The sequence below is a fragment of the Solanum stenotomum genome, chromosome 7, assembly GCF_019186545.1.
Source record: "Solanum stenotomum isolate F172 chromosome 7, ASM1918654v1, whole genome shotgun sequence".
NCBI classification, from domain to species: Eukaryota; Viridiplantae; Streptophyta; class Magnoliopsida; order Solanales; family Solanaceae; genus Solanum; species Solanum stenotomum.
The window spans coordinates 3,236,175-3,255,394 of NC_064288.1; the positions used below are offsets into that span (position 1 = coordinate 3,236,175).

Here is a 19,220-nt window from a genome sequence, read left to right on the forward strand (position 1 = left end):
TTTGTAGATGGCGGAGTTATGGATGGTTGCATAGTATAACATAGGATAAAGTTAACTATTAAACAAAAGTTGACAAATATTTTTTACCCTTCTCCCTACAATTAAACCAAAAGATAATGATAAGATTGAACAATATAATATAGTAGAATATATAATAAATCGAAAAGAAAATTGATTCTAACACATATATCTTAACGCGCGCGCGAAGCGCGGCTACGTTCCCTAGTTCATTTATAAAAAGGAGAATGACAAATAAATGGATTCTTATGGCTCATGTTTCATATTTATAATCTTGACGTGGATAGCTGGCACACACTTTGATTTTACATGTCAACATATTGTGTAGGGGTGCGGCAACAGTAGCTAAAGGATNTAGTATCAAATAAAATAAGAATTAAATATAGTAAATTCTTTTACAATAAAAAGAATGTGTAACTTACATAAATAGCTATAGTTTTAGGGTTATTAGATTGACACAACTATAAGTATCATATTTAAAAAAAATAGCTACACTTTGTGTTACAAAATGGCTATATCCTATGTCGTTTTTTTAAAATACAAAAATACATTCTAATTAATTTCCCACTTAATAAGGTAAATTAGTTAATGTAACTGACAAGGCTTTTTTTCATCCCTTAAACACACTAATTTGGCACTTTAATTATGTAACTGATCACTACCTTTTAGGATTCTTATCAGTTTAAAAATAAAAATTATGTTTGCTCTTTTTTCTTCAATTGACGCCTGAGAAAAATACAATTCAATGGTTACCATCATAGTTTTGATCCGACATTTCGGAAAATGGAGCGAAGAAAATTGTTATGTAGAATATAGCATTGATGGGATAAAGTTGAAAGAAAATGCTTTGTATTCTGATTTATTTCGGTATGTATGTTAATGAAAGGTTATTTTTTTGTGAGAAAAGTAATATTTCTCGTATTCAGTTGATTATGTATTCATTTACTTAAGTATTTAATGTATGTATACTTTCGTATAGAATGTATAAATGAAATTACATATTGATTCTAGATTGTCCCTTCAACTGATTACATTTATTCGGTAAGTGATGAAGGTAAGACTAATATCGTACGCTTGGAAAAGAAAACTTGCAATTGCAACAGGTTTCAAGTTGACAAAAAACCGTGCGCACATGCGTGGAGAGTGTTGAACAAAAAAAAAATTCTTCCAGATGAATATTGTTCAGACTTTTACAAGCCAGAAACAATAATGAAAACATATGAAGTGCCTGTGTATCCTCTCCTTGACAAAAGTGAATGGAATATACTTGGCCACCAAAATACAAGCGACCTCCGGCAAAGCCAAAGAAGCAACGGGATAAGTCATTTAGCGAGTTGAGTAAAAGGAAGGGTACAAATTCTTGTAGTACATGTGGACAACATGGTCATAATAGGCGTTCATGTCGAACATAGGACCTCATACAACCCACTATTGAAGTGTTCTTTTACTTAATTATCGTTATGTCGAATAAATGAATATAACATTTTCTTATTTTCCTTTTGAAATATTTGTTTCTTTGTTTGCTTGCTTAAATTATAAATTAACTTGAATATCGTCTCAATACTCAATTTGTTATTATTAATATGTATTGACACACCAAAACTACTGATAATACGTGAATATAGTTATACATGATAATATTCCGTCAACTGTGGCTGTCAATTAAATCATATTTCACTGCCAAGTTTCGGCCAAGTGAGGGGTGAATTGGTAAATTCACCCGACGTTCTAATTAGACCCTAGACGACTATTTTACCTATTTTTGGGTATTTTAAGTTAGTTAAATACTCTTTAACCTAGAATTAGACCTCATTATCCAAATTGAACCTTCCCTCTGAAATAAATTCTCTCTCTAGAACTCCATGGAAGACATTGATGAAACAAGCTAGGGGATGGGTTCCTAATGATTTCTCCTTCAAATTCCTAAGGAAATAAATCACAAAGGTATGGGGAATTCATCTTTGATTCTCCTTTCAATCAAAGAGCCAAATCAAAGTGATTTTAATGTTTTTCAAAAACACTAAAAACCCCAATTTCAATTCTAAGCTTGGGTTCTTGCATGAAAGTATTTCAAATGATTATTTATGTTAATATTGATGGTTTTAAGATCAAAAACTCCATGAACCCTTGAATATCTTGAAATCCTAATTTTTGGGTCTAAAGTGGGTCTATTGATTATAAGCTAAGAATGTGATATTAATGTGTAGATAGTTATGGGCTATTTATTTATGTATTGTTCTATTGTATTCATTCTGTAACAAATACAACTGATACATAATACAAATACAATTGATACAAAAATATAAATATAGTTATCTAAATACAATTGTCATATTTATGTGGAATACATGCATATAGCTACAAACTGTTTTTTTTATAGTGGTTTATCGTAAGGGTAAATTACATAAATCCCATAGTTTTAATATGAAATTACAATCTATCCCTAATAAGTTTCTAATTACATTAGTCCCTTAAAAATAAAAAAAACCCGGATACAATAATTGAAGCTCGAATACATTAATATGTAGCTCGGATACATTAAATACTGTCTCGGATACATTAATATGTAACTCGGATACATAATATGTAGCTCGGATACATTAAAAACTAGCTCGAATACATAATATGTAGCCCAAATACATTAAATACTCGCTCGGACACATTAATATGCAGTTCGAATACATTAAAGAAATAAGGGATTTTGGAGATTTTTAAAAGTAATTAGGGATAATGGAAATAAGTGAAACAAAAGGTGTGTACTTCTGTAATTTGTTATTAGGGTAAATTACATAAATCCCATAGTTTTAATATGAAATTACAATCTATCCCTAATAAGTTTCTAATTACATTAATCCCTTAAAAATTAAAAAAAAAACGGATACAATAATTGAAGCTCGGATACATTAATATGTAGCTCGTATACATTAAATACTGTCTCGAATACATTAATATGTAGCTCGAATACATAATATGCAGCTCGGATACATTAAATATTGGCTCGGATACATTAATATGTAGCTCGTATACATTAAAAACTAGCTCGGATACATAATATGTAGCTCGAATACATTAAATACTGACTCGGATACATTAAACAAATAAAGGATTTTGGAGATTTTTAAAAGTAATAGGGGATAATGAAAGTAAGTGAAACAAAATGTGTGTATTTCTGTAATTTAATACATATCACATGTTTTCCTTCTTGTGTAATTTTCCCTTAAAATAATTAAGCCCATAAACTTCACCGTAGGTAAATGACTAAATGTCAACGAAACAATGCAACAAGATTTAAATAATCTCATAGACTGCACAGTAGATGAATGTAACAAACTGTAAAAGCAATTTGCAAATAAGGGCAGAGGTATATCGAGGATTTCGGAATGACAGCTGCACTATTATGTAAAGGTGGTTTTGATGGGTTTGACATTTAGGTTCTTATCATTGAAAACAATAAAACTTTAAAATTATAGGTCCAAAATTGAAATGCTTACTTAATTAAAATGCCAAAAGTGCTACCAATAACCACTTAAAGAGGTGTTATCCACTTTTAGAAAGAAAAATAAAACAAGATAAATATAAAATTTAAATTTCTAACCTCACAAAAATGTGCACCCGATCATCGTCGCATTATATGATACTTTGAGTGTGATTCACATATCTATATTTGACAAAAAATTAAAAATATAACACTACTATATATGATTCCGGGAGGGGAGCATGGGCTAATGTGAACCCGGTGACCCCCTCCAACATACGCATTTGAATAAAGTTGGCTTGTATTATAACACTAGTTTCTGAATACGTACTTTGCACTTGTGTTCCATATAAATTTTTATAGATATGTTAGAATGACTAAAATTCTATGGAAACATGTATGTAATGAGTAATAGAATGCAACAATTACAAATAAGTCCTTAATAATATGACCAAAAAACACCAAATGAATGACGTATTCAATAATAATATAGATGGAAAAATAAATACCAAATTAGTCTGCCTACTAGCCGACTTGAGATGAAAATGTTGACGAATTTTGTCCCCATTACTCCAAGGCCCTTCTTCGTTCTACTTGTTGAATTATCCTCTGCAAACATAATAGTTATGCTTCGTTACAGGAAGAAAAGAGGTAAAAAAAATATCCGAAAATGGAAATTTTGCAAGAAGATCTCTTGGATATATGGAGATTGGATTTATGATCTAGTCCTATCCCACCTCTTACCTAGCAAGGCCGAGAGCTGATGTTTTAGTTTACAATTTATTATCTCCTTTACGCCAATGGATTCAATCCCACATGTATCAAAAACTACGAGGGAGATTAAAATTGTGTCATACCTTCCAACAATTAATGCATATTTGGTGTCAACAACTTTTTAAATTTGGAACTGTATAATTATTTTTGGTTTAAGGTAATATATGTGAGAATTTTATAGAGAAAAACAAAATACATCAATACATTAGTTGTGGTGTAAAATATTCGACCATTTGCGTGACTATACATTATTTAATTAAGGGTAAAAGGGAATTTTAAAGTTAAATTGTTTTCAATTATACAAATGTAATATCCTAGATATTTACATATATGTTGTTTTTAAAAAAAAAGTATTCCTAGTTCATATAGGTCTTTTTTTTTGTTGTTTTTACTGTAGGCATAACCTATTTATAAATTCTAAAATCATAGCTTCCAACGCTACAACAGAAAAGAGATGAGGAGAACTAATGGGAGAAAACAATTTAGGACTAAATTTACTCAAAATCACAACGAAAGAATGTTGGAATTCACGTGGAAATTGCAGAAGCGAGACGAAGAGCTGATTAACGAGTTTTGCAGCAAAATTCGAGTAGAAAAACGGGGTTTTAAGGTATGGTTGCATAGTAATAATAAGAAGGAGAATACTAGGAGACCTACAGTTGATATATTGTCGGAATGTCTCATTCATAAAATACTGTGTTTTCTTAGTTTTAAAGAAGCAACACGGATGAGCATTCTCTCCAAAACATGGCTACAAGCCTGATCGACTCTTTCCAACTTGAAATTCCGAGTTGAATATTCCAAATGTGATTTTAAAATAGTGGATGATATCATGAATAGATATAGGGACGGAAAAATCCCTATAGAAAAGTTTGAATTATTAGAGAAGGACCATCATTCGTTCTTTGATAATTGTCATGAAGTTTTAGCTTTCCCTCTGGTTGATAAGTGGCTTGACATTGCACTTACAAATGGTGTAAAAGATCTTGACCTTTACTTAACATCATATCCCTTGCCTGTTTTATCAATCTTGTCTGTAAATTCTTTAAGAGAATTGGTTATGAAGTGTTGTACTATTTCGCCTGTTTCGTTATCTAGTGTTGTTGTGAATTGCAGTTCTTTAAGAAAGCTTTCTCTATCGTTTGTATCATTAGACGAAAACATGCTTCAGACTCTACTTAATAGCTGTCCGTTGATTGAATCTTTCATCTTTGAGTATTGTTGGGGCTTGGAAACGTCTGAGCTGTTGAATCTTCAAAAGATTAAGTCAGTTTACCTGAAGGTCTTGGAGATTCGGTATTGTGGAGGCTTATGGGAGATTGATGCTCCAAATTTAGTATCACTCGATTACACTTGGAGTCAAATTCCTCAACTGAAAATTGAGTCAAGACAACTGAAGCACTCAAAAATCACTCTTCAGTGCCACGACGATTGAAATGTTCGATGGTTTTGTAAGTTGAGGAAGTTTCTATGAAATTCGCCTACTTGGTCTCATGTTTGCATTGATTTTCACAAATTCAATGAGATCAACCTGAATAATTTACAACTGGACCACGTACATAGGTTCGACCCCCCAGCCGGACGTTTTAAATGTCTATTGTACACGGTTGGGTAGGGAGTATCCAATGTTTGTTGATGCTTTGCTATGGAGTTGTCATCCTAGGAGACTTAACCTGCAATCAACAAGAGAAACGCTTACATTTCTCGTTGATCATTTGATGTATATGAAGAATTCGAGAAGCAAACCTTGGTGTAGTCAATTAAAAGAAGTAAAAGCCTACGAATTTGATAGGAGGAAGAGAAAAGTGGGGAGTGGGGCTACAAGGAACCTTCAAAAGTGGGATACATGTTATATTTTATTAGATTGGTGATGCAGTTTATTCTATTAAAAATTGAAATTACACTTATTTTTTAACAAAGTTCTTTAATTTATATTAGACCCTTTTTCCTTGGTTGTTAGTAGGGTGAAACAGATTGTATCAACGATAAGCAAGCTTTTATCTATATTAAAGAGTTGTGTCATAATTGCTTTACATTTGTTTCTATGATACAATGTCTTACTTTCTTAGCAAAAATCGAAAAAGAAGAGTTACTCACAAATTTTAATAATTTTTGTTATTCTTAAAAAGATTAATTTCACCACGATTCTCTCCTATATCGCAGGGATTGTATCCCAGATACAACTCTATCACGTGTCTAATACAAGGGGGAGTTTGATTATTGTTCAAAGTTGAGACAGAGTAAATAGAATAGTGTTCAAAGTTGAGACAGAGTAAATAGAATAGTGTCGGACTTAGGACTTTTGAACGACTAAGCAACTACTAAAGTGACCCAGTCTATATAGGTCTTTCTTTTGTTACTTTTACGGAAGGCATAACCTATAAATTCAAAAAACCCCTAAAGCCACGAAGCTAATGGGAAAAAACAATTGAGACTCAAAATCACAATGAAATAATGTTTGAATTCGCCCAAAGAGTTAGGCGGAAATTACAGAAGCGAGGCGAAGAGTTGATTAGCGGAGTCGAAAAATGGGGTTTTAAGGTACGGTTGCACAATAGGACACCTTCAATTGATATATTGTCTGAATGTCTCATTCATAAAATACTCTGTTGTCTTAGTTTTAAAGAAGCAACGCGGATGAGCATTCTTTCCAAAACATGGTTGCAAGCCTGGTCGAATCTTCCAAACTTGGATTTCACAGTTGATTTTTCTAAATGCAAGGATATGAAAATAGTGGATGATACCCTGGGGAGATATAGGGACGGAAAAATCCCTATAGAAAAGTTTGAATTATTAGATGATTGTTTGATAATGTTTCTAAACTCTTTTGAAGTTTTAGATTTCCCTATGATTGATAAGTGGCGTGGCATTGTACTAACAAATGGTGTAAAAGACCTTACCATATCATCATACCCCTTGTTTATTTTCGCAATCTTGGCGGTAAAATCTGTGAGAAAATTGGTTCTGAAATATTGTATTCTTTTGCCTAGTGTTGTTGTGAATTACAATTCTTTGAGAAAACTTTCTCTATCTTATGTAAGATTAGTAGACGAAAACATGCTTCAGACTCTACTTAATAGCTGTCTGTTGATTGAATCTTTCACCTTTGAGTGTTGCAAGGGCTTGGAAACAATGAATCCTCAAAAGATTAAGTCGGTTTCCCTGAAGTTCTTGAAGATTCGGCATTGTGGGGTAATATGGGAGGTTGATGCTCCAAACTTGGTATCACTTAAGTTAACCTGGGAAGACATTCCTCAAATTAAAATTGTGAGAGAATCAAGACGACTGAAGTACTCAAGAATCATTCTTGAATGCTTAGACAGTGACAATGTAAATGCTGCATGGTTTTGTAAGTTGAGGAAGTTTCTATCAAATTCGATCTCTTGGTCTGACGTTTGGATTGATTCTTACGAATGCAATAACATCAACATTCAAAATTTGCAACTAGACCATAAAGATTCTAACCCCCATGTGGATGTTTTAAATGTCACCATTATATGGAAGGACGGGGAGAGCCCAACGTTTGTGGATGCTTTGGTATGGAGTTGTCAGCCTAGGAGACTCAACGTGTATTCAACAAGAGAAAATATTACATTTTTCATTGATCATTTGATGTATATGAAGAATTTGAGTCAGTCTACTTCTCATGAAAGCATGCCTCAACTCAGTCAATTAAAAGACGTAAAAGCCTACAAATTTGATCCTAGATACTATAAGGAGGAGAGTTGGCATCCTGTGGAACACAAAAGTGGGGAGCTGGCAACAACGAACTCTGAAAAGTGGGAATGGTGTTATTTTTTATTAGATTGGTGATGCAGTTTATTCGATTAAAAATTGAAAATGCACTTTATTCATTAATAAAATTCTTTAATATTTATTTTTCAGGTCAGATCGTAGATACTTTAAGAACTTCAAATTTAAGATTTCGCATCAGTTCTTTATTTGAAAATAGTTTTTATCAAACATGATTAAGTTGGAAATATCAATGCACAAGAACATTATGTTTGATTTTCAACTTTCCTTTGTAGTTTATGTGGATTTGTTGTACATCCTTTTGGCTTATAGATGTCGTTCAGAAAATGGCACGGTAGCTCATATGTTGTGGTTATTTCTCTCTGTCAAAGTTTACAGATTTTTTAGCAATGTACATCATGTCTGAACTGGAATAGTGAAAACGATAGACCCAACATCATGTTCTGTCATATAATTGTAAAAGTCGGATGAGTATGAACTTTACAAGCAATAACTCCGTCTTGACTCGTTTCAACTTACTGTTCTGTTTCTATCGACACCCCAACATATAATTCTGTTTTGGACTTGTGATATCTGTTGTACTTTGTGCTGTTTCGTACTGGTACAATGTTGTCCTTTTTCTAAGATGCTCTCGAGCACTTCGCATGGAAAAGTTTGTGTCTGTAAACCATTTGACAGGATGTTCATATTTATAGATGTAATCAGATAGTTTACTTCAGCAATCGTTCACTGTCAAAATTATGTACAATAGCGTCTCTTTAGAGGGCCTGTATTACACCAGTCTTCGTATCATAACAAGGAACTTGAGCCAATGTTGGTTTACTTTAGACAAATTGCATAACACCATGAGCAGTCAACAGAAAAAACATCCTCATTTTGTTTTTTCGACAAATTGCTGTTTCGACTTTTTACTTATTGAATTTGTAAGCTGATACTTGATGGAGTAGCTTTTATTTACCAGTTTTAAGGGAGACATTGTTGGTTTCTTGTGAAGTACTTCTCAGATCGATTACAACACCACATGGTGCTGTTCTGAACTTCAATTTCTCAATATCTTCGTTAATGATGACTTCTCTTTTAGTACGTGACTAATTTTTGTCTATAATTGTTCGTTTTAATCTGCCTAAGTTAACAAATAATGACATGAATGAGTCTTTTCTCAAACGAAAATGGCATAGATGAGCCAAACTTTCAACATATGACATAGAAAGTGTCTTTTCTCAAAGTTCGATGACATATTTGAGCCTTTTCCCTTTAAAAAATATTCCATTATTGACAACCAAATATTGTTTACCTATATAGATATTAGAGAATAAGAGAGAGATGAAATTGCATCAATACACATATTTAATGCATGTAATATTAAAATAATAATCATGAATAATAAAATTAAATTTTGTGAAAAAGTGATAAGAAAATTATTCTACTTATAATGTTAATGAGTATAAATAAAAATCTATAAATAATTTGATTCAAATAAATAAACATTATATATAATATAAAAGATCCTACATAGATGGAACTTGGAAGATTGAAAGAGTCATAGTAACCTCCAAAGGCACTTTCTCCTATAAATCTATAAATCTCCATTAACATTAGGATCTGATCTGATCATGGCTGACATGTTGCCTGAATGTTTCATTCAAAAAATACTCTCTTCTCTTAGTTTTGATGAAGCAGCGCGGATGAGCATTCTTTCCAAAACATGGCTGCAAGCCTGGTCGACTCTTCCCGACTTGGAATTTAATGTTAAGTTTTGCAAAGGCGATATAAAGATATTGGACACAATTATGGAGAGATATGGAAACGGAAAAATCCCTATAGAAAAGTTTGACTTATCAGAGCTCTTAGGCGATTCTCATGAAGTTTTCCCTCTGATTGATAAGTGGCTTAACATTGCACTTCAAAATGGCGTAAACAATCTTGTCCTTAACTATAAATCATACCCCGTGCCTATTTTAACAATCTTGGCAGCAAAATCTTTAAGAAAATTGATTCTGAAGAGTTGTACTCTTTTGCCTATTTCTTTATCCGGTGGTGTTGTGAAACACAATTCTTTGAGAAAGCTTTCTCTATCTTATGTAAAATTACACGAAAACATGCTTCAGACTCTACTTAATAGTTGTCCCTTGATTGTCTCTTTCATCTTTGAGTATTGTTCGGACTTGGAAACAATTGAGCTAGTGAATCTTCAAAAGATCAAGTCGGTTTCCCTGAAGGTCTTGAAGATTCGGTTTAGTGGGAGCATATGGGAGATTGATGCTCCAAATTTGGTGTCATTTGAGTACACAGGGAATCAAATTCCTGAACTTCAAATTGTGAGAGAGTCAAAACAACTGAAGCACTCAAAAATCATTCTTCACCGCTTAGACAATATAAATGCTGACTGGTTTTGTAAGTTGAGGAAGTTTCTATCAAATTCGACCTCTTGGTCTCAAGTTTCCCTTTATTTTTATGAATGCGCGGAGATTAAAATGAAAGATCTGCAACAACACCACAGAGTTGCTACGCCCGAGGTGGACATTTTAGATGTCAACATTCTGTGGCAGAATCACGAATACCCTTCGTTTGTGGATGCTTTGGTATGGAGTTGTCAGCCTAGGAGACTCAACTTGCAATTAACAAGAGAAATGGTTACAGTTTTCATTGATCGTTTGATGCATATGAAGAATTCGATTCAGTCTACTTCTCATGGAAGCAACCCTTGGTATAGTCAATTAAAAGAAGTAAAAGTCCACAAATTTGATAGGAAGAAGGAGATTTGGTATCCTGTGGAACACAAACTTGGGGAGCGGGCAACAATGAACCTTGATAGATATTATATTTTATTAGATTGGTAATATAGTTTATTCTATTAAAAATTGAAAATGCACTTATTCATTTATAATGTTCTTTCAATTATATTTTTCAGGTTAGATATATCCAACTCAAACATGATTAAGTTGGAAATATCAAGGCACCAGGACAATATGTTTGATTTTCAGTTTTCTTTGTAGTTCATGTTGATTTATTGTACGTCTTTCAGAGTTAATAAACTATTTTTCATCCAATGAATACAGAGAGCTTTGAATTGGTCTATTGTGAAAAAAACATATACGTTTGAATTGGTCATAATTTAAACTACTCGAAAAAAACAGACACTCGCGTTTGAATCGGTCTATTGTGAAACAAAGTGGCTTGTGAACAATTCCGTAAAAAAGACCTTCATGAAAACTATGTATGTATAGTATAACCGACATTTCAAATCAATCAAAGCAATGCAAGTATCTGTTTATAACATAGAATCTAAAGATAAGAGAATACAAATATACAATCTAAAGAGTTAAGGGACGTTTAGAAAAGGAGGACAATTACATTAAAAATAGGATTCCTATAATATATACGTTTTTTCCTATAAATTGAAGAATTTTGCATCGGTTTTTTTAAAGCGTCGTATTTCCAAAAATAAATTTCTAAATTTTAGTAAAACTGGGAAAGTTAAGGGACGACAAATTACCTTAACCAATTAGAAATAGGATCCCTATAATATACAGGTTTTTTTTTTGTCTTTTTAGGGAAATCATAATCTATAAATTGAAGAATTGTTTCATAGCTACCTCCAAAAGCACGTTAAATATTTCCATTGACATTAGGGTTAAATATGGCTGACATATTACCTGAATGTCTCATTCAAAAAATACTCTGTTGTCTTAGTTTTAAAGAAGCAACGCGGATGAGCATTCTCTCCAAAACATGGCTACAAGAATGGTCGAATCTTCCCAACTTGGAATTCACTATTAATTGTTGGGAAGGCAACATAAATACAGCGAACACAACCATGGAGAGATATAGGAAGGGGAAAATCCCTATACAAAAGTTTGAATTATTAGAGACCTTTGCTAATTCTCATGAAGATTTCCCTCTCATTGATAAGTGGCTCGACATTGCACTTCAGAATGGTGTAAAACATCTTTTTCTTAACTTTAAATCATACCCCATGCCTATTTTAAGAATCTTGGCAGCAAAATCTTTAAGAGAATTGGATGTGCAGGGTAGTATGCCTGATTCGTTATCTAGTGGTGTTGTGAATTGCAAATCATTGAGAAAGCTTTCTCTATCTCATCTAAGATTAGACGAAAACATGGTCCAGACTATACTTAATAGTTGTCCCTTTATTGTCTCTTTAATCCTTGAGTATTGTACTGGGAAGCTTCAAAAGATCAAGTCGGATTCCTTGAAGGTCTTGAAGATACATCATCGCGGGATAGAGGAGATTGATGCTCCAAATTTGGTATCACTTGACTATATGGGGAGTCAAATTCCCGAACTTAATAAAATTGCAAGAGACTCAAAAATCAGGCTTGGATGCATCAACAATTTAAATGCAGCATGGTTTTGTAAGTTGAGAAAGTTTCTATCAAATTCGTCCTCGTGGTCTCATGTTTCCCTTAAATTTATGAATTGCTGTGAGATCAAGATGAAAGATTTGCAAATGGACCACATAGGTTCTACCCCTCGGGTGGACGTTTTAAATGTCGATATTCAATGGATGAATCAGAATTTTGTGGATGCTTTGCTATGGAGTTGTCATCCAAGGAGACTCAACCTACTCTCAAATATTACTCCAACGATTACACATTTCATTGATCGTTTAGTGTTTTTGACGAATTTGAGTCATTCTACTTCTCATAAAAGCTTACCTTGGCATAGTCAATTAAAAGAAATAAAAGTTTTTAATGGAAAAAACCAGTCGCTACAACTCATAAATGGGGAGCTTGAAAAAAGGACCCTTATGGAGGGGGAGAAAGTTTATTTTTTATTAGATTGGTGATGTAGTTAATTTGTTTCTATTTCAAATTGAATGGACTTATTCTTTTCTGCATTGGTGTACAGAGGTATTAGATATTAATAAAGCAGAACTAAGAGCATAATTTTAAACTTGGATCTTATAGGATTGCAAAAGCAAAAACAAAATTTTTAAGAAAGTAATGAGTATGGCAAATTTCTCAAAAGGAAAGAGACTTAATTTCTACATAATTACTAGTGTTTCAACGTAACTACAAATGCCTTCGATGTCATACTTTCTAGGTAGCCCGTTGATTTCTAATTTTCTCAAACTCTGTCTCGTGACATCATAAGAGAAACATAAAGTATCCGACATTAAGTCCAGGATGACTACAATCTCTTCATCACAGGACGTGCATGATGATATAACTAAGGGTTTGTCCTTCCACCACATCGAAGGGAAGTCAATGATTTGAATTTTCCATTCTTCTTCTTTCTGAGTTTGTTCTAAAATCCACAAGTTGAACTATCCATGCTGCCAATATTCATAATCCATGATCGCTAGTTTACCTTTCACCTCTAACAACTCGTAATACCACCATGAGTTAGATGCATTATATAAACCAATATTTTTTGAATTTTCGGTTTTAACATCAAATGCATCTATAGTAAGTCTGTCCTGGAAAACAAATTTATAGATAACTCTATTGATGCAAACCCCGGGATTGCACATAATAGGAGGGGTTATGCTTTGAGTCTCTCTCCATGATTCGTCTACTCCTAAAGTGAAAATCCAATGTTTTATGTACCCTTTTATAATATGCTTTGTTGTGAAAAGAACTTTGTACTTCTTTTCTTCTGGGTCAAAATCGAATGAACAGAACCACATGGAAGAACCATCATTTAGGTCAGGAAGAAATCTTACTTCTCTTGTACTAGGATTGAAAATTACAGCAAAAAATAATGGTTCCCAAATACAAAATAAACCATTAACGCAATTCAAACGATAATCTACCGTGATACGGAAGGGGAGTTCATCAAAACCCTCAATTTGAACAGGGGAACCCGAGGTTTTTCTATCTTCTTTTAGCTCAGCAGTGTAATAAAATTCCCTTCCGTGCAATAAGAGTTTTGTTCCACTGGAACGAGTCATAGATCGACATCTATGATATGCGCAAAATTTGATTCCGAAACAAGAGAATTAAAGAATTTGGTCAAACATTTGAAACGCATTAAAGACTTAACAGGAAGTCTTGAGAATATATCAATGATTATTTCTTCATGATCCATATTCTCTGCAGTATAGTTATTACTACACAAATTGGACGCCTTTTTTCACGTCTAAAACCCTTCCATTATTTTCATTAGTTTTTTTTTTTTTAAGTAGCATAAACCTGATAGTTTTTTTTTTTTTTAATAGTTGGTGTACTAAGAGGGTGTTTGGATTGGCTTAAAAGTTGATCAAACCTATTTTTAAGTCAGTTTTTGACTTCTGAAAGTGTTTGGCAAAAATTAAAAATAACTTAAAATAAGTCAAAAATGACTTAAAATAAGTTACGAAGTGTTTGACAAGGTAAAAAATGATTTAAAATAAGTAAAAAAATGACTTAAAATAAGTAAAAAACCAAAAGTAGGTCTCCCCCTACTTTTTATTTTTTGACTTAAAAGTAATTTCAGTTTGACTTTTTATTTTTGACTTAAAAGCTACTTTTTTAAGCCAATCCAAACGGGCTCTAAGACTATATTACTATATATAATAAGTGGGAATATCTACTACTTAGCACATGACAAGTGTTGGATATATGTGCTTAGATAGTGTTGCACATTCTTCTTTTATGGTTGTACCTTTAAAATTTATATTATTGGACAATTTAACACCATAATTACCTACTACTTTATTAGCCAAAAAGTTTGACCTCATTTGGGCCCATTTATTATTTATATGTTTTCAATTTTCAATATATGTTGTCTATCTAATTCTTTTTTTCAACATTTTATTTTAAACTTCTTTAAATTTAATTACCTATTTATTACTCTCTCTATACACTTTTAATTGTTATGATTTCCTTTTTAGAGTCAAACTATAAGAATTTTTCAATATATGTTGTCTATCTTATTCTTTTTTTCAATCTTTTATTTTGAACTTCTTGAAATTTAATTACTTATTTATTACTCTCTCTATACACTTTTAATTGTTATGATTTCCTTTTTAGAGTCAACTATAAGAATTTTAACTAATATTTTACAATGTGTTTTTTCATCATATTCATATGCAAAAAATTACAATTTATACTACTTTTTGTATAGATTTTGCATATTTAAATTTTTTGTTTAAAATATCACATTAATACAATCTAATTTAACTTTGAAAATTATTATATTACTACTATTAATAAGAGTGAATTTGAGGAGCTTCCCGTTTATGGGAATTGACAAAAAAATCCTCAAATGTTACTTTTGTAATTTCACATGAAAAATGTAATTCAATTGGTTAGTTAAAGGAGTAGTGCAACTGCATTTCATTTTTTTTTTTATCTATTGGACTAATTTGTCCCCTTAAAACTACAAATAATTCGCACAACTTTCTGAAAACATGGGCCCCACTTATTACTACTTAGTTGTATTGCTTTGGTGACTGATATCAACTATTCTCTCTCCAATAATATTTCTCTAGTATTGACTTTATACATTTTTTAAGAAATTATAAATAAAAGAGTAATATTACTATATCATTCTTTAAATATAATAATATAATATATTAAAAAATATAATTGAAAAATGACTATAATTAATGATAAGGGATAAACTATCCATTGATTTCATAAAGTGGACAAGTATTGTAAGACATTCCAAAATAGTATAATAGACAATAATTATTGGACGGATGGAGTAGGATTAAATCTTTGTTTCAGTACTTTTCTCACATTAATTAATTTCTCTCAGCATTCAATTAGTGAATCTTTAGTAGAATTAATTAGAATACTTTTTACTTAATAATACGCACAATAAGCAATAAGAGGAAGCTTTCGTTAGTCTGTTCTTTTAAGGGTATGTTGTTAAACCATCAACACTGAAAGGTAGCTCTACTGATAATTGTGAAGAAATCATATTAATGTATTAAAAATCAAAAAGAGGTAATTAAACCCTAAAATATTATAAAGACATATATAAAATTTGGTTGAAGCTCAAAATCTATTAGTGCCATATAAATTAGGATAGAGGAAATAACATATATTATTTGAAATAACATGAAACGTACTCCAAATCACACAATAATTAGCAACTTCAAAATTTAAAGGACATACAAAAAATTTGATCAATTCTCAAAATTCTACTAATGTCACATAGTTTGAGATAGAAAAAGTAACATTTACGTAAAATGTACTATAACTCATAATAATTAAATAACTTCAAAATCTAAAAGACATATACAAAATTTGCTTGACTTTCGAAATTCTATCAATAACACATAAATTGGACAAAGAGAATATTGAAAATTACATATAAAGTATTATTAACCACAATAATCAACAACTTAAAATTTAAAGAACATACAAAAAAATTGTTTGACCATTATAATTTTATTAATGTCACATAAATTAAAATAAAAAATAAAAATATATGTTGGGCCCGTGCTAGTACGGGCTAGTGTAACTAGTTATATTATAAGACTGCTAGCTTGTCATCAACAAAAAGGTTACATATTAAAGTATGCTATTTTAATTTGTATCAATTTGATTTTAGTTATTAGATTATCTTGTGGGGTATTGGTTATGGAATTCTATTCCTCCTTCGGTTTGATATTTGAGTTTGTTTTATAATTTTTCTGGTTAGATATACAAGACTTAAAAATTAATTAAAATTATAGACATTGAATTTTTTTACTTATTTGTAAAAAAAAAAAAAGAAATTTTAATATTTAGTAATTGAAAATTAACTAAAAATATTTCTTAAATTTCTCTTTATTTAAACTATATTAAAAGTCCTAAAACATTAATTTCAGAAGGACTCCTAGAACTGAAAACCATAAGGCAGTATATACTCGATAAATATGATCTGAATTCGTCTAAGATATAAGTCGTCCAAAATATGCAGTAATGAGAATTTGAATATATTATGTTTTGATTGTTCGATTTTGAAATGCTTCTCCCGCCCTCATCAATTTTTTTAAGAAAAATTGTTTTTGAAAATATTTCAAATTAAAAATATTACGTTTTTACGCCACCCCCACCCCAAACCACCCCTCTCCCCCGGGATTTGTTTTAATTTTTTTTTGAAGAATATTTCAAATTTTAAAATTTTCATTTTTTAAGCCACCCCTCTACCCCCAGCCTCCACCCCCTCCTCGGCCACCCCCGTCAATTTTTTTTTTTTTTTTTAAAAATATTTTTGTAAATATTTCAAAATTTTAAAGTTTCATTTTTTTACGCGCCCTCGTCAATTTTTTTTTCTAAAAAAATTGTTATTGAAAAATATTTCAAATTTTTAAGATTTCATTTTTACACCACCCTCCCCCAGCCACCCCCTCCCCCCTCCCCGACGTCCCCCACAATGTTAATTTTTTTTTAAAAAAAATATTTCAGCGTCAGAAGTCTGAGTCAGGTCTTGGGTTAGATCTCAGGGTCGGATTTTGGAACGGTCGTTAGGGTCGTGTCCTACTTCGGGTGTTAGGGTCGGTTCCTACACCGATTATTGGGTTGATTTTCAAGTTAAAAATTATTCTCCTAAAGAGAATTTTCTAGTCTCAAACAAAAAATAAAAGATATTTTCTGAAAAATATTTTTTATTCACCAACCAAACATTAAAAAATATTTTCTAGAAGATATTGTCTACTCATCAACCAAAATAAGAAAATAAGTTAGAAATCCATTTATTTTTTCCAAGAAAACATTTTCCTTTGTACCAAACACACCCTAAAGAGTTATAAAAAAAGAAAAAAAGAAAATCTTTTTAAAATGGATTTAATTGAAAAGTAAGGCAAATATGTTAATTGAAACATATGAAGTATTTTTTTTTCGACCTTCTGGATTTTGGTTTTTTAAAAAAACAAACAAAGAAGAAAGTCTTGGGGATAATTTTATGTAGTTTCTTTTTTACTCTTTTTGCTGACAAAGAACTTTAATATTTGACCTTTTGTAGAAGACAATATTTTAAGTAGCGCATGATGTTTTTTTTTTTTTAAAATAAAAATAAATTAAGCATGACGTATTATCTTTTTTTGTACATTATTTATTTATTTATTATTAATGAACCATGATACACCTGCTACATTAAAGCATGAATTTTTTTTAGAAATATAGATTGAACTAACTTTTTATCCTTCATTCAAAAATTTCACAATAGGCAAAACAATCATAATATTATTCGGTTTTTACACACCCTACTTTTTGATGCGAATCCAAATTTAATCGGAATCTAATTATAAAAAAATGATTCATTCAAATATTATTTGATCGTGTGATGAGGGAGGGAGATCTTTTAGTAATATAGAGCTCCTTATTTTTCTTAAAACAAAGTCATGAATGATAATATTGACATTAATATATACTGCAATAAAATTCACAATATCAATTGCAATTTGCCACTATAATTTATTCAATATAGAATGTAATTACCACAATTAAAGGAATAATTTTGATTTCAAGGTCCTAATTATTTTTTTCTACCAAAAATATAGTCTTATTATTTACTGTAATTAAAATCTTGTCCAACATGAAATATAACTTAATTTAGTTTTTCAAAGGTATATAAATAGACTGAAATCTTCTATTAATTGGATCGAAATATCAATTTGAAGCAAAATCTTTTGACATTAAATACGAGTAGATTCTTACTTAATTTTCTTTTCATAAAATCCTAAACCCTTTAATTACATAGCTTTCTCAATTGGAAAACATGGCTATATAAAATCCATAACACAACACAAGTTATGAAATAAAAATATTTGATCATACGAAATGGCACATTCATATATCTCTATCTTGTTTTTGATAGTTTCTCTCACCTTCATGTTAACAAGCGTGAGAGCCGATCTGATAAACGATGTTTGTTCAAAAACACAAAAACCCACTATATGTTTATCGGCTCTAAAAGGAGATTCTCGATCCAAAGGTGCAAATCTTGAAGGCCTTGCGACTATCTCAATAGACATATCACTAAAGAACATGCAATCTACACATGATCTTGTTAATACATTGCTTAATCAGGCCACAAATCCAAAATTAAAGACAAGATATAGTTCGTGTTTAGAGAATTACAATGATGGCATTGATGATCTTAGAGGATTGCCTGCTCTTTTAAAATCTAAAGACTATGTTGGTTTGAATATTCATGCATCTGCTGCTTTGGATGATCCTTCTACGTGTGATGACAATTTTTCAGATCCACCTCCTGAATCACCCCAATTGAAAGCTGCTAGTGACAAGCTTCAAGGAAT

At 31.3% G+C, this 19,220-nt stretch overlaps 4 protein-coding genes and 1 pseudogene across 4 annotated transcripts; all 5 read left to right on the plus strand.

Annotated features, from left to right (window-relative positions):
* The first annotated feature begins 4,784 nt into the window (after nucleotides 1-4,784).
* On the plus strand, nucleotides 4,785-6,138 carry LOC125871275 (putative F-box/LRR-repeat protein At5g54820; annotated as a pseudogene).
* A 583-nt stretch (nucleotides 6,139-6,721) lies between these two features.
* On the plus strand, nucleotides 6,722-8,080 carry LOC125869666 (putative F-box protein At1g49610). Its single transcript, XM_049550123.1, has one exon. The coding sequence runs from the start codon at nucleotides 6,722-6,724 to the stop codon at nucleotides 8,078-8,080; it is 1,359 nt and encodes a 452-aa protein (XP_049406080.1).
* Nucleotides 8,081-9,633: 1,553 nt separating this feature from the next.
* Nucleotides 9,634-10,860, plus strand: LOC125871276 (FBD-associated F-box protein At5g38590-like). The gene has a single exon (XM_049551869.1). It carries the CDS (start codon nucleotides 9,634-9,636, stop codon nucleotides 10,858-10,860), a length of 1,227 nt encoding a protein of 408 aa, XP_049407826.1.
* Nucleotides 10,861-11,660: 800 nt separating this feature from the next.
* LOC125871904 (putative F-box protein At1g49610) lies at nucleotides 11,661-12,830 on the plus strand. Its single transcript, XM_049552609.1, has one exon. The coding sequence runs from the start codon at nucleotides 11,661-11,663 to the stop codon at nucleotides 12,828-12,830; it is 1,170 nt and encodes a 389-aa protein (XP_049408566.1).
* A 5,911-nt stretch (nucleotides 12,831-18,741) lies between these two features.
* LOC125871278 (pectinesterase inhibitor-like) lies at nucleotides 18,742-19,218 on the plus strand (the record flags this gene model as incomplete). The annotated part of the gene is made up of 1 exon (XM_049551871.1): nucleotides 18,742-19,218. A coding segment is annotated over exon 1 (477 nt), but the record flags the coding sequence as incomplete, so codon positions are not given.
* Between the last annotated feature and the right edge of the window lie 2 nt (nucleotides 19,219-19,220).

Bases quoted from the DNA above. Each gene is read 5' to 3' on its own strand.
- LOC125871904 (XM_049552609.1), top strand. From the start codon at position 11,661: ATGGCTGACATATTACCTGAATGTCTCATTCAAAAAATACTCTGTTGT.
- LOC125869666 (XM_049550123.1), top strand. From the start codon at position 6,722: ATGTTTGAATTCGCCCAAAGAGTTAGGCGGAAATTACAGAAGCGAGGC.
- LOC125871276 (XM_049551869.1), top strand. From the start codon at position 9,634: ATGGCTGACATGTTGCCTGAATGTTTCATTCAAAAAATACTCTCTTCT.